Source organism: Carlito syrichta, unplaced genomic scaffold (genome assembly GCF_000164805.1).
Source record: "Carlito syrichta isolate Samal-C Ts95f unplaced genomic scaffold, Tarsius_syrichta-2.0.1 Scaffold314056, whole genome shotgun sequence".
Lineage (NCBI taxonomy): Eukaryota > Metazoa > Chordata > Mammalia > Primates > Tarsiidae > Carlito > Carlito syrichta.
Genome location: NW_007258152.1, coordinates 131,159 through 146,380, shown reverse-complemented (window position 1 = coordinate 146,380; position 15,222 = coordinate 131,159). Strand labels below are relative to the sequence as shown.

Here is a 15,222-nt window from a genome sequence, read left to right as displayed (position 1 = left end):
CACATCACATTGATACGCAAACCAGGTAAAGATCCAACAAAGAAAGAAAACTACAGACCAACATCCTTGATGAACATAGTTGCTAAAATTCTCAACAAGATTCTAGCAAACCGGATCCAACAACACATCTCAGAAATCATCCACCATGACCAAGTAGGTTTCATTCCCGAGATACAGGACAGGCTCAACATCCATAAGACCACAAATGTAATTAAATACGTCAGTAGATGTAAAAACAAAAACCACATGATTATATCATTAGACACAGAAAAAGTTTTCAATAAAATCTAGCACCCATTCTTGATAAAAACCCTTGAACATCTAGGCATAGATGGAACATACCTCAAAATAATAAGAGTCATCTATGAGAAACTCACAGCCTGTTGACTGCTAAATGGACAGAAATTGAAACCATTTCCCCTGAAAACTGGAAAAAGACAGGGATGCCCATTCTTATCTCTCCTGTTCAACATAATATTGTAAGTCCTAACTAGAGCTATCAGACAAGTGAAGGAAATAAGAGGTATCCAAATAGGAAAAGAGGAAGTCAATTTATCCCTCTTTGCAGATGGCATGATTCTATACCTCAAAAACCCAAGAGAATCTGCCAAAAACCTCCATGCACTGATGAAGGACTTTGGCAATCCCAGGGTATAAAATAAATGTGCAAAAGACAGTCACATTACTATACACCAAAAATAAACAAAGAGAAACACAAATAAAAAGCACATTCCCATTCACAATGGCCAAAAAAAGAAAGAAAGAAAAGAAAAAAAATACCTTGGCATGTTCCTAACCAGAGACGTGAAAGACATTTACAACAAAAACTACAAAGCACTGCTCAAAGAAATCAAAGATGACACAAACATGTTAATGTGTTCATACTACCCAGGGAAATCTACAGATTTAACACAATACCCATTAAATTACCAGCAGCATTCTTCTCATTCTGGAAATGACAATACAGGAATTCATATGGAAACGTAAATGACCATGAATAGCCAAAACAATCCTCAGCAAAAAAAAAAAAAAAAAAAGTGGGAGATATCACACTCCCAGACTTTAAACTTTATTATAAAACTACAATAATCAAAACAGCCTGGTATTGGCACAAGAACAGGAATATAAACCAAGAAAATAAGACAGAGATTCCAGAAGCAAAATCTCAATTTCTCAACCAACTCATCTTTGACAAAGCCTCCACCATCATCCACTGGGGAAAGGAGAACCCATTCAGTAAATGGTGCTGGGAAAACTGATTGACCACATGCAGAAGATTCAAACAAGACCCCTACCTATCACCATACACAAAAAATCAACTCTAAATGAATCAAAGACCAAAACGTAAAACCTCAAACTAAAAGAACCTTAAAAAATGCAGGAGACACTCTTATGGAAATTGGAACTGTCAATCAATTCCTGATCAAAACCCCAAGTGCCCCGGCCATAAGAGATAAGATAGACAAGTGAGACCTTATCAAGCTGACAAGCTTCTATAAAGCCAAAGAAACCATCAAGAGAGCAAGGTGATAGCCCACAGACTGGGAAAAAATATTTGCCAACAGTATATCTGACAAAGGACTAGCATCTAAAACTACATCTAAGAGCTACAAAGAATCCAAATGTGCTGAAAAAGAAAAAAACAAACAGCCCCATTACAAAGTGGGCAAAAGATACGACTATAAACTTCTCAAAAGAAGACATATGAGCAGCCAGCAGATACATGAAAAAATACTCAGCCTCACTACTCATCAAAGAAATGCAAATTAAAACCACACCGAGTCAGAAACAACAACTCTAGTCAGAATGGCCATCATCAATAACTCAGAAAACAACAGCTGCTGGGGAGGATGAGGGGAAAACGGAACACTTCTACACTGTTGGTGGGAGTGTAAACTAGTATAACCTCTGTGGAAAGCAGGGTGGCAATTCCTAAATGATGTAAAAGTTGACCTTCCATATGACCCTGCTATCCCCCTGCTGGGAATATATCCAGAGGAACTCTAATCATTCTATGAAAAAAATACCTGCACACGCATGTTTGTCACAGCATTATGTGCAATAGCAAAAACATGGAACCAACCATGCTGCCCATCAAAACTGGACCGGATAAAAAAGAAATATGGTACATATACCTGATGAAATATTATACAGTCATAGAAAAGGACAAACTTATGAACTTTGCAGCAACTTGGATGGACTTAGAGTCTATAATGCTGAGTGATCTATCACAGAAGCAAAGAACTGAGTACCACATGTTCTCACGCAGAAGTGGACCTTGAACAATTATCATATGCTATAAGAAAGGTATTGGCAGTAGTGAGAAACTGCCAGGGGAGGGGGGCACACCTCATCAGCAAGGGTACCTGCATAATGAATATTTGTATACCTCACCCTGAATTGTACCCACATCTTTAAAATTAAAAAAAGAAAGAGAAACTATGCAAAGAATGATGACTAAGCAGACCACAGGAGAGCATATCTAAAGGGCCAGCAGCCTTACAAAAACATTTCAATTTTCCTAGTAGTGAGAGAAATGCAAATTAAGTAGTGGTGACCTGCCACTTCACATTCATCAGAGTAGCAAAAAGTTAAGTGATAATAACTACTGTTGGTGAGCATGAGTTAAAAGGGTACTTTCGTCCATTCCTGGCAAAAATGACTTTCAGAAAGCAATCTTGAAATATTTATTTAAATAAAAGATGCAAGTCCTCTTTCCAAGGCCTCAAAATGTCTCCTCAGACCCTAGATATTTTGCCTTTGTGGTCTATTTTCTCCATTAAATTAAAAAAAATGTGTGTGTATGTGTGTGTGTGTGTGTGTGTGTGTGTGCATATGCATACATGAAATATATTTTATGACTGTGTGTAGGACTCCTTTCTTTGCTTGGAGGTCAACTGGCCTGAGGACTGACCAGGTCATAGTCACTGTTTCAAATAAAGGGAATTTCATATATTTGAGGTATATGATAAGACCAATAGTTTCCACAGTCATCACTTTTGAAAATCTACCTAAGTGTATAAAAAGTAATTAAGGCTGTAGCTGAAATAAAGGATGGGGCAAGAGCATATGGAGCTGTGTGCCAGATGTGTCTGATACAGTAATACATATTCTACAAACAGGCACTAATTATCCACACTGTACTTTTCTTCCTCTATTTCTTATTATGTACACACTGGAATCAGAGTTATTCATTTATGCAACACATGCATTATATTTGAATTATATGTTTACACATGTTTTACAAAGCAATACTCAATTTCTATTAGAATGTCAATCATCAACTAATTGTTTGATTAAAAATATTCCTTTTGTGAAAATTGCTACTGAGAGGGGAAAAACAGAATTTTTTTTGAAGGATTTAGAAGTTTCACTATCCAATAAGAAATGAGTACCACAGATCTTTAGCATATATTACTCTTTATTCTTCTACTTTTAACAAAATAAATGCCTCGCAAAAAAAATCTCTCAAATTGATCATAGATTGAACTTTCTGATGGAAGAATATTACTTGACTTTTGTTAATTACTTCTCTGTTGGGTTCTCCTTTTTAAGAGAGTTGAACATGAGTGGAAGAAAGTCTCAGACTAAACAGAAGGGAAACGATCGATTCCATTATTTGTTGATGTGGGGAACGGCTCACACCCGTAGCAGCATATTCTAAAACTAGCCTGTTCTCCAAATAATCATAACAGATATTAAATAGTAGATGAGCTAACAAGTAAAGGTAAAAGTGAAGAAACTGTTTAGTAAAAATATGTATGTACTTAAACCCTATACGGTCAGAAATCACTAATTTATCTGAAAATACTGTAAAGTATTACCACAGAACTTAAATATTTAATGAGCTTTTATTGACTAACTCATGTGCGCCACACACTGCACTGGTAGGGAAAGAGAAAAAGTATGCCATGGTTCTTACGTGCATTAAGATCAACATTATTCAGAAATACATATTTTTCCTGTCTTCTTAGATGAAAAGAAAAATACAGCATAACTTTCTCCTGATGGTCCAGGTACATCATTATTAATATCAACTATTCTACTAGGCCCTAATGAAGATTATTTTTTCCGGTCTATCCCTCTCTGTAAATGGTATCATAAAGTCAGAATAATGGCACAAAAGCTTCTATTACAGTGGGATTAGTTTAATGCAGTAGTTTCAGTGTGCCTGGATTAGTGGCAGATATTTCAAAATTCTAAAACTTACAAAAACACTATTACCTATCTGGTTCTTAGCTGTGTAAGGAATGAAGTTATTGACCCTTAAACTCTACTGCAGTATCTTATTTTAAAGACTAGGCAATTCCATTATTTGTTTCTGAGAAGGCTTTCACAGGACCTTGAACGATGAGAAGTTTTGCTAGTCACAATTAGCAATCATAGTAATAGTCTGATACCTTGGAGACCTGTCCTATAATAAAACAAGCCTACATTTATATAATGCTCACAACTCCAAAGAAAGTCACTGTCAGGGAAGTGCTTTATTCTTAATCTAAAATAAATGCTAATGTCCTTTTGCTGTTTCAGTTTTAACAAAATAATCTTTTTGTCCATTGATGGGTATTCTTTATTTTCTAACAGGATTATCTATAGTTAAATCTTATTTTGGCCTTGAGGAAAGAGCTCTGAAATTACCAGTAATATCTTAATCACTACACCAATGTTTAAACAGTGGACAAGGTATAATAAAAGCATAGCAAAGATACTCAGGTTATTTTGGCCTTTGGAAATATGAATCATAAACTATTAAGACCATAAAGTGCTTTGTCAAAATGAAACTTGACTATCATGCATAAAATTCCTCATTTTTTTGGATGAGAAATCATATACTCAGAAAAGTTAAGTGGCAAATAATCCAAGTAACAGTAACAGTGACACAAAATAGGATTCTTGATCTAAAGATCTTCCCACTAACATAGTATAACTGTGTTATTCATAGTATAACATAGAAATAACATATTTCTTCTCGTGGTCTTCATTTTTGAGGAGTGTATTTTGTTTTGTTTTGGTTGGAGTAAGACAGGTTAGACAAAGTTCCTTCTCTCTGGGAAACAACCTATTTTCTTTTCAAGTATCAATGCACACATTTTTTAATAGTTTAATTTTTTAATTAAGACTTGGCATTTAAAAATCATTCCTATTGCCTCATTCTTTAAATTATGGCAAAACATGTTTACGTTGTAAGTTAGTATATACATAGAGTTATCTTTTTTATTATTTGATTTATCAGGACAACTTTACTCAAAATGACTGAAGTTTGCATTTGAAATTAAAAGTTTCTAAGCAAGGACTCTAGTCAAGAATTCTGTGTTCAAATTGTAGTTCTGCCTGTTTCCAGTGAGCAATCCGGGTCAAGTTCACTAAGTGTTTGAGCAGATGGCAGAAACAGAGCCTTGGGGACAACCCTTCAGAGAATAGCTCTCTCTCCAGACCAGAGGAAGAAAACTGACAGTGCAATACACAGGAGAGATGGTCAAGGCACCAAAAAATCCCACAAGGATAAGGACATAGAAATTAAGAGAAAAGTTTCAACAGGGGAGCAGCCAACAATGATAATGCCTAAGAAAATCACAGAGAATAAGGACTTAGTGAAAATGCAAGGTGGATATGAATGACATTCTTGATGGTGGGACAACAACAAAAACATTCTAACTCAAGGGGTTAAGGTATAAGTGATGTAGAATTTCCCCTGATAAAATTGAAAAACAGTATGCACATCCTATCCCCAATCTGGGATAAAAGAGATCACTGCAGATTAACAGACAGAGAAGATGTGGCCAATGGAAAAAAGAAAGACGGAAAGTCAAGAAAATAATAATCTTAACTTATCTAAGACAACAGGGAATAACATGGCATTGGAAAGGAGTAGAAGGAAGGAATCCCTCCCTCTTCTTTGTTACAAACTTGTATTCATTCTGTGAGACTCAGTTTAAAATGAGTTCACAGCTGGGCTCTGTGGCTCAGCCTGTAATCCCGCGCCTTTGGGAGGCTGACGTGAGTAGATTGCCTGAGCCCGCGTGTTCGAGACCCACCTGGGCAGCGAGACCTCATCTCTACAATAAATCAAAAAATCAGCCGGGCGTGGTGGTGTATGCCTGTAATTCCGGCTACTTGGAAGGCTGAGGCGGAAGGATTGCCGGAGCCCAGCGGGTCGAGGCTGCGGTGGCCGGGAGTGGCCACTGCACTCCAGTCTGGGCGACAGAGTGTGACTCCAACTCAAAAAAAAAAAAAAAAAAAAAAATGAGTTCACAAAGCCTTTCCAAAACTGTTTTAAGTCAAGCTATCCGAACCTTTATCTAAAATCTCAAAGTACTTTGTTTTATACTTTTTAAAATAACATTTAATATTATACAATATTTTATTTGTTAACATTCCTGCCCTGTGTATTACATAGAAGATTCCCCGGAGCTGGGATCTATGACTGATGATCTATTTTTTACTTATAGTGCAAGGCATAGTATTAGAAACTAGTACCCGTTAGTAGGTATTAGTAGATATTCATAAATTAATTAATTAGAATAAGGAAAGGAGAAGGGCCTCTTTAGAGCAGAGTTGAAGAAGGAAAACAGTTGCTAACACATTTTGAGTCAATATTCTTGGTCCCATTACTGGGACACAATAAAAATAAGAATGAGAAGGTTGGAGATGGGATAGAGACACTAAGCGGATGGAGCAACATAAGCAACCTCTGTAGGATCTGGGCAAGTGATGACTGGGGTGCTGGGCTCCTCTGCAGACCTATTAACATGAGGAAGCATGAGTTTCTAGTATGCCCAATTTGGCCGTGTAGGCTTTTCCCCCTTTTCTAAACTTCATAAGCTAAAAGTAATAGTGAATGAAGTACAAGTAGAGGCCGGGCTCGGTGGCTCAGCTTGTAATCCCAGCACTTTGGGAGGCTGAGGCAAGTGGATTGCCTGAACCTACGGGTTCAAGACCAGGCTGGGCAACTTGGCGAGACCTTGTCTCTACAATAAATCAAAAATTAGCTGGGCATGGTAGTGCACACCTGCAGTTTCAGCTACTTGGAAGGCTGAGGTCGACGCTGGGGTGGCCGTGAGTGTGCCACTGCACTCCAGCCTGGGCGGCAGAGTGAGACTGCAACTCAAAAGCAAAAAATACCAGTAGAATTTTCCAGGTTTAGTCATGAAATATGGGGCAATTTAATATTCTGTGGAGTGTAGGTCAGAGAATGCCAAGAACAGATATTGAAATCACCAAGGAATATGGTAGCTGTGAAGATATAGAGACAAAGAGCTACCACACCTAAAGAGTTCTGGTTTTGTGACTAGCATTGCAATAGTACGGATTATTGTTTTCTTGAAAACAGTGCCTTGTAGCCAATGCAAATCATGGAGGGACTTGGGAGGGCTTGAACAAAAAGCAGAAATGGGATGGGTATGAAGAATGGAGAGAGTAGAAATGAAACAATAAAGACAGATTTTGTTCTGATTTCCAAAAGCTTTTGAAGGACTTATCAAGTAAGAGAACTACAAACTGGTGTTATTTTCACAGGAAATTGAAACTTTGTCTTTTTTTTTTAAATCCTAATTTACTCCCTCCCCTTGAGACTTGGACAGGTGAACGAACCCATTAGGGGGCTATAATGAATAACATCTCATACAGAAATTATATTCACGGAGAGATCATGACACAATATTAGCATGCAGAATATCTGTTTTTAAACCCACATTCTCACTACCATTTTCATTTGCTGTGTGCCGATAATGAGACAATAGTTCCTAGGGGAAATAATGTAGTTTACTCAGGGCATTTATTCAAGCTCTAAAAAAAAAATCCAAACAGACAGAGAACATATGAGGTTAATATTCAAGTGTTAATGAGGACTTAGGTATTGTAAAGCCTATATTGTACTAATTAAAAATAATTGCATGGTCCTAGAATTAGGGAGCTTCCACTGAGGAGGGTCTCAAGGTTATTGCCACCTCTCTGGATTTCCAGCCTGGCTGTGCACAAACCTCAGTATATCCCCTAACAGGAATAATTATGTTCTGGGAAAATTAGTTTCTTCAACCAAATCTACCGGAGTCTGATTGAGATCAGAAAGTCAGTATCATGGTTTCAAATGAGAAATGTCTTTTTCCAATACAGTAACTAATTTTTGAAAGCCAGATTAAGATCAGAAGGTGGTTTAGTGATTAAAAAGGGAGCAGAATAAGGAGAGCCCCAGATACCATACTACACTGACCATAACCAATGAAAATATACCCCATACAAAGAGTTTTGCTGCTAGACCCACGTTTCACTATAAAAACTTCTTTATTCATGCAGGGGTGAGTTTCTAGAAAACCAATATACCTTTTTAAGTTCATATAACCTGATCATTACAGCAAGTGTGTACAGTGTGTAGTAAGCATGTGGTCTCCCTCAATGTAAGAGATCTGAAAGCTGAGTGCATTTATAAACTATTGACACCCAAAATGTCATGTTATAGCATTTATTGATAAATGAAGTATAAGGTTATTTTATGCTTTTTTCTATTTTTATATCAAATCATTAGACGTGAACTTTTCCCTATTCTGTGTTATCAGGAAGACCACTTATGATGTTCTAAAAGTAACTTTTGTGTATGTGTTCAATTTTGACTTGTGATTATTGTTCTAATGCGAGTTAATCCTTGGCCACTTCCAGTGATCCGCATGCTTTTCAAGGTCAAAACAGGGAGGATGTTAAATTGCCTCTCTCAAATCACAACGCATAGAAAAGAAAACCTCAGCTCATCAACACCACAGAGCTCTAGCCCTTCTTGGGAATAGCGCCTCCTCTAGGTTTCTCTCCTTGCCCTCACCATTTTTAATCCATACTTTATTTCCCATCATGTTAATCACGTTGCTCTTAAACCCTTTGCTCTTCTCTCTCTGCTAGTGATTTGGCAATCCTGTGGAGACTTCATGCTATGGCTGCACGTAAGCAGAGAACAGAGGCTTTAATGGCATTCCTTCCCTCTTTTCCTTGGCTGTGGCCATGTTGTTTAGTGTTCTACTGGTGGACCTTTAAAGGTCAATATGTAAATTTGACTTTGTTCCGCCAGCTTTCTTTATTACTCTGTTTAATACTTATATTAACCACAGTGGAAGCATACTAGGTACTTAATGAAAGTTGCTCCTTCAATACAGCAATCATTATTTTTATATTTTAATATTATTTGTATATATTATCTTACAAAGAATCACATTATTTTCTGTAGTTTTTATCTAGTTGTGATAAAACAATGCTTCCTCCCAAAGAAGTCCATGTCCTAAGTCATGGAACCTATGAATATGTAACTTTATAGGGCTAGGGGACTTTGTGATAAAGTTAAGGGCCTTGATCTGAGGATATTATCCCAGATTATTTGGTTGGCCTAATGTCATTACAGGGCTTCTTAAAATAAAGAAAGAGACAATGAAAGTAGAGAATGGCTAACTTTGAAGACGAAGGAATGGAATAAGCCAAGGAATGTATACAGCTTCTAGAACCTGGAACAAACAAGAAAATGGAAGATTCTTCCCTAGAGTTTTCAGGAAAAACACAGCCTTACCAACACTTTGAATTTAGCCCAGTGAACCGCATTTCAGACTTCTGACCAACTGTATCACTACTAGTAACTGTATTATTATCTCCACAACTGTAAAATAAATTGATGTTGTTTTTAATCACTTAGTGTCTGATCGTTTGTTATAGCAGCAAGAGGAAACTAATACAATAATACTTTGTCATTTTCCTTTGTAGGTAATACAATGTCACACAGATAACATTCATTGTTTAATGAAAATGAACAAGATTTTTAGGATTTGTCACTAAGTTTTTACACATTATTCAATTCAATCTGATGGATTCAATAGTAATATTTCTGAATAGCTGAGATCTACTTCTGAATATATAGAATAATAAAAGAATTTTATTTCTTGGGACTTGAAGTTGTAACAGGGAAAAATTACTTTACCAATAATTCAATAGGCTTGATGGGTCTATTTATTTTGCCATCAACCCAATTACCTTTCTGTTTTTCAGCAGTCTACTAGCAAAACTCAATTACTGATGATGACTCAGACCATCCTCTTTCTTCAATGACTGCTGCCTTAGCTCTTGTTATGTCATCTCTTGAGGCTTAATGTGCAAAAATTGTGCAACCCAACTAGGATTCCACTGGGACACAGTTAACTGGCAGACGCATGCAGGGCAAATGTTTTCATTAGTTCATTCTCCACATTAAAAAAAAAAAAAAGCTAAATATACTCAATACGTTTTTAGTTTACAAAATGTGTGATTTCATTTAATCTATACAATAACTTGGTGAAGACTGTATTATTGCCTGCATTTTACAGTTAAAAAAAAGAAAAATTAAACATCAGGGAGACTTTCCAGGCTCTTGTAAATAACAGAAAGGAGATGTGAACTAAAATCTCTTAGTTCTTTATTCTGATTATACAACTAATGCAATTTTACTCTGTCACAGCTATCTTTGCCATTTTACCTCAATGCCATAATTCCAGATACAGATTTTGAAAACATATTTTTAATGACAAAATAACATACACATTATAAAATGATGTGGGCAATAACTACCCAAATGAGAAGTTTTAAATCACCCATAAGCTTACTACTCAGAAATAGCCACTATTATTGCTTTGATATATTTCTTTCTAAACATTTTTCTGTGCGTTTATGCAAGTATACTTTTTTGACATTGTATTTAGTTTTGTATCTCATTCCCTTTTTACTACATTTTGAATGGAGTGGGGTGGTATTCTAACCTTATTGTATTTAAATTTTTTCTGTAATGCCTTTGAGCAACCTATTTTGTAGGGTATTTGAGTGTAAATAAGAATTAGCCCACCCTTCATGAATTCACTTTTTTCAGGATTACAGCTGTGCTTCTTAAAATGCAGTCTGAGGACCAACAGCATCAGCATCACTTGGGAGCTTGTTATAACTGCAGATTCTCTACTGAGTCAAAGTCTTCGGGGTGAGGTCCAGGAATTCCTATTTTAACAAGCTCTCTAGGTAATTTCACACATGTAAAAGTTGGGACTGAAGTACCTGGTTTTTCCATGTGTGTTGATGTGGTAAAGGTAGCTTAGACCTACTGTAGGTTAAAGAAAGCAGAGTAATTTAAACACTCTGAAGAAACATAGAAGAGCTTATTTTTATATATTCCTTTTTTTTTTTTTTTTTTTAGAAATTTATTTTTCACTATGTTGCCCAGGCTGGTCTCAAACTCCTGGCCTCAAGCAATCCTCCTCCTCAGCTTCCCAAGTAGTTGAAATTACAGGTAGTACACTTACTGAAGAGCTTCTTGTACACCTAGTGAAGAGCTTCTTGATTGCCAAAATTTTCCACATCTGCATACTTTCAACATCTACTATAAATCAACTATCTGGGTTGAAGTCTGTAGCCCTAGTTAAAATACTTGTATACTTACTTGTAAATACAGAGTTATCTACACTTATCATCATACCATCAAGCTTTAATATGCATATGCTTCATCAGACTAGCCAACAAATAATCCTTTATCACATTAGAACAGAGTGAAGAACAGGTAAAGTCTAAATTCAGTTCTGATATCTTTCTTAAACATCTACCAAGCTAGATTATATAGAGTAGAAAAGAAAAACACATTTTACAGATTCTTGTCCCCATGAACATTCACAGTTCTATTTAAAAAATAAACATTTTATATATAAAATTCAATGAGCATCAATCAAACCCTAAATCAACTATAATCAGGTATTACAGTGTGTGAGAAAAATAATGAGTACCCTGAATTATATAGAAAGATAGATATATTAACTAGAAGAGTCTCCATAAAAAGGAGGAATTTGAGTGAGACCTAAATAAAAATTATTATATTAATACTAAGCATGTCAAAAATGCCAACTATTAAATTTGTACTACAGGTCAGACACTACGTTAAGCAATTGATGTGGATTATTTTCCCCATTCTTCCTAGCACCACTATAATACACCTTTTATATTTATCCAGACAAGGCTAAACGACATTGGGTAACATGGCCAGTGTTATATAAGCAGTACTTTGTGGAGTCAGAATTTGAACTCAAGTCATATTTCTTACCACTTCCGTCTTAATTGCTAATTCTGATTGAGAAGTATTGTATATTGAGGAAGAGACTTGTAGTATATTGCAAATAAAGATGACTCTAGGAAGGGTGAACATAAGTTAAGCAGGCTCCTGGGGCAAATATGTCAGACCAGAGCACAAGGTTTATATTGGCACATTGCTGAAGCCAACAAAGACCTATTAGGGTAATGAAAGTTCTTGAACGCCTGGATGATAAAGTGTGATGTAATATCATAGATATTGAAGAAATTTTTTTAATGCATTTTTAACATAAAAGAAAGGATGTTTTATGACTCGACAAGCATTGGCTAAAAAGTATACTTTGGGGCGCGGTGGCTCAAGCCTGTAATCCCAGCACTTTGGGAAGCCGAGGTGAGAGGATTGCCTGAGCCCGGCGGTTCCAGATCAGCATGGACAACTTAGCGAGACCTCATCTCTACAATAAATTAAAAAAACTTGCCGGGCATAGTAGCGCATGCCTGTAGTTCCAGCTACTTGGAAGGCTGAGGCAGAAGGATGACATGAGCCCAGCAGGTCAAGGTTGCAGTGACCGTGAGCAAGCCACTGCACTCCAGCCTGGGCGACAGAGTGAGACTCCAACTCAAAAATAAAAGAAGAGTGTACTTTGTTTAGAAGTTAAGAGATATTTGGGTAGAACTACCACTTGATAGGGTGATTGTTATAAACCAGATACATGCCAGGTGATATGGACAATGATTGGAGTTTTGGCAGTCGTAGATGCAGGTGAGACTCAGGCATCCAAGCAAAGCTGAAAACAATGTAGTTGCCACATTTAATCATTGTAACTGTACACGCCATATAGGAATGTGAATTATTAGCTTGGTTGCTTTGATTATAAAACTGCTTGCTGTACTACCCAAAGATGGGGATTCTTCACCAACCTGCCACTGTTGATGCCTCTTGTAAGTTTTAATAAATTAATGACTTTCCCCCCTGGATCCCCACGACACTTCTTTGGAATAGGTAAACATTGCGTGCAAGCCCTCTCAGATTTGGGGTTACTGCATCACCATGGCATTTAAAATGAATACAATCATATAGTATACAATCTAAATGAGACACTTGGAAGAGTGAAAGTAGGGATATCAATAATTACACTGGGACAAAAGATGGAAGGTCTTTGCTTGGTTTTCTAGCCCATCCTCTTCTGATAGCAGTGTATGAATGTGCAATACAATCATAATTAGTGAACAAACACTGCTCCCCAGGTCTCCTGGTCTGTGTCATTTACAGCTGTATTTGCAGTGCCTAACTCACTGCCCAATACACTACAGCACTCAATCACTATTAGCAAAAGGAAGAAAGATGGGCAAGAGGGAGAAATAAATGAGTAAATTAAAGAATTTTAGAAATGTTTTAATCTAGTGTGTGCTTGACGTTAAAATGAAATAGACTTGAGATCTAACATCCTTGTAAAGAAGAAGCTGTGGGAAGCCAGAGGGAGACACAAAGAACTTAGTAGAGAAAGGCAAAAAAGGAATGGCCTGGAATCAGACCTCCTATTGCATAATTTAATACACAACAGATGCTAGGAGTGTGGTCCAAGTACACTTTACCAAAAGATTCTACGCTTGTGTATCAGGTAGACACATTTTTTTTTTTTACCAGAAATAGTTCTTAGTTTTTGAACTTCATATTCCTCATGAATGTCAGTGTGGAACCATTAAAAAAAAAAGTGTTCTCAGCAGCAGAAGCAGTTTAGACATTCTAACTACAAAGGAGATGTGTAAATGTCTGTTTTCTACTTCTGAAAACTGTCACAGTCTTAGAGAAAAAGAAAATTTGCCACGAGCATGGGAACAAAAAAGAAAATAATGAAAAGAACATAATTTAATTACATAAACATAAGCTTTCTACACAGACTAGAGTTAATGTAATTAAAGCACCTGTAACAAAATGAATTAGGGAAATTACTTTCCTCTCTTCTCTTTTTTATCTGAGATAAAGGAAGGAAAATTAGAGATTACACACCATTTGTGAAAAACTTATACTAACTATGCAAAAAGTATACGTGTGTGTGTGTGCATGTATGTGTGAGGGGATCAAAAAGAGAGAGGGATAATATTTTCTGATTCTTGGTTGATATGCCAAAAAAGCAACCAATATTTATAAAAATAAAATTTTTTATAGTAAAAAGATAATATTTATAAGTAACTATAAGTTAATTTTCTCCATGATCATGAGCACCAATGAAACAAAAATTAGATTCGTTTAACAATTTATTGATCACCTTTGTTGTTTTCCCAACTATAATGTCATACCAGGAACTTGCGATTTTTGTTAGGCCAGAAACATTGATAAAGATAGAACCAAGTCATGAATTTAAATATAGAGAAAAAGAATGCTCATTCTAGGAAGAGGAAATACTCCTAAATAGTGGTTTGCCAGCGTTTGATGTGTTAACAGGGCATTTATCGGGGGAGTCATTTGTTTTGTGTCTGTGTTCATGAAGGATGTTTCATTCCAGCTATCTACGAGCCTTCCTGTGAGGCATACAAACACCTAGGCCAGACATCAAATTACTACTGGATAGATCCTGATGGCAGTGGACCTCTGGGGCCTCTGAAAGTTTACTGCAACATGACAGGTAACCGTGTCATATTTATGTTTTATGAAGATTGCGTTTCTATATGTTAAGAATAAATAGTCCCACTGCTAGTTTGTTTTTTTAATGCTATATTTTTTATCATGACATTTAAAAAGCAAAATATTGCTGGATTTCTTAGACAAAATGGTGAAACATATTTCTAAAGCAATATAATCTTTTGACGCTGTTGTTTTTAAGTCTACCTTTGACTTGAGCAATGAATAATTAACATTTAAAAATCAGCATATAAGGGAAAAACCCAGAAAGAAACTTTTCAAGGTTAAATACACAGAATGAACTAATAATCTAGACTGGGGAAATGTCTACCACTTCTCAAATATTACCTTTGTCCATATTAGAGGAAAATTACAGACCTCTCCTGACCTTCCTCTATTTGCCATAATTATACAAGGAACATTTCTAAATACTGAAAGCACATTCTGACAACAGCAAAAATCACATGAAGCTTTCTTGACATTTGTTTGGACTATTCTACTTGAAAATAAAGCCTTAGTTTTTCTCACTTTCAAAT

The 15,222-nt window shown here is 36.2% G+C and overlaps 1 protein-coding gene across 1 annotated transcript in view; it reads left to right on the top strand.

The window, feature by feature from the left end:
• LOC103273485 (contactin-associated protein-like 2) overlaps positions 1-15,222 on the top strand; it is a gene marked incomplete at both ends in the record, with an annotated part of 313,919 nt that overhangs the window by 241,161 nt on the left and 57,536 nt on the right. Inside the window, one exon of the mRNA XM_008070922.1 lies at positions 14,571-14,690. Within this exon, the coding sequence (XP_008069113.1) occupies positions 14,571-14,690 (120 nt within the window). The remainder of the gene's footprint in view (positions 1-14,570; positions 14,691-15,222) is intronic.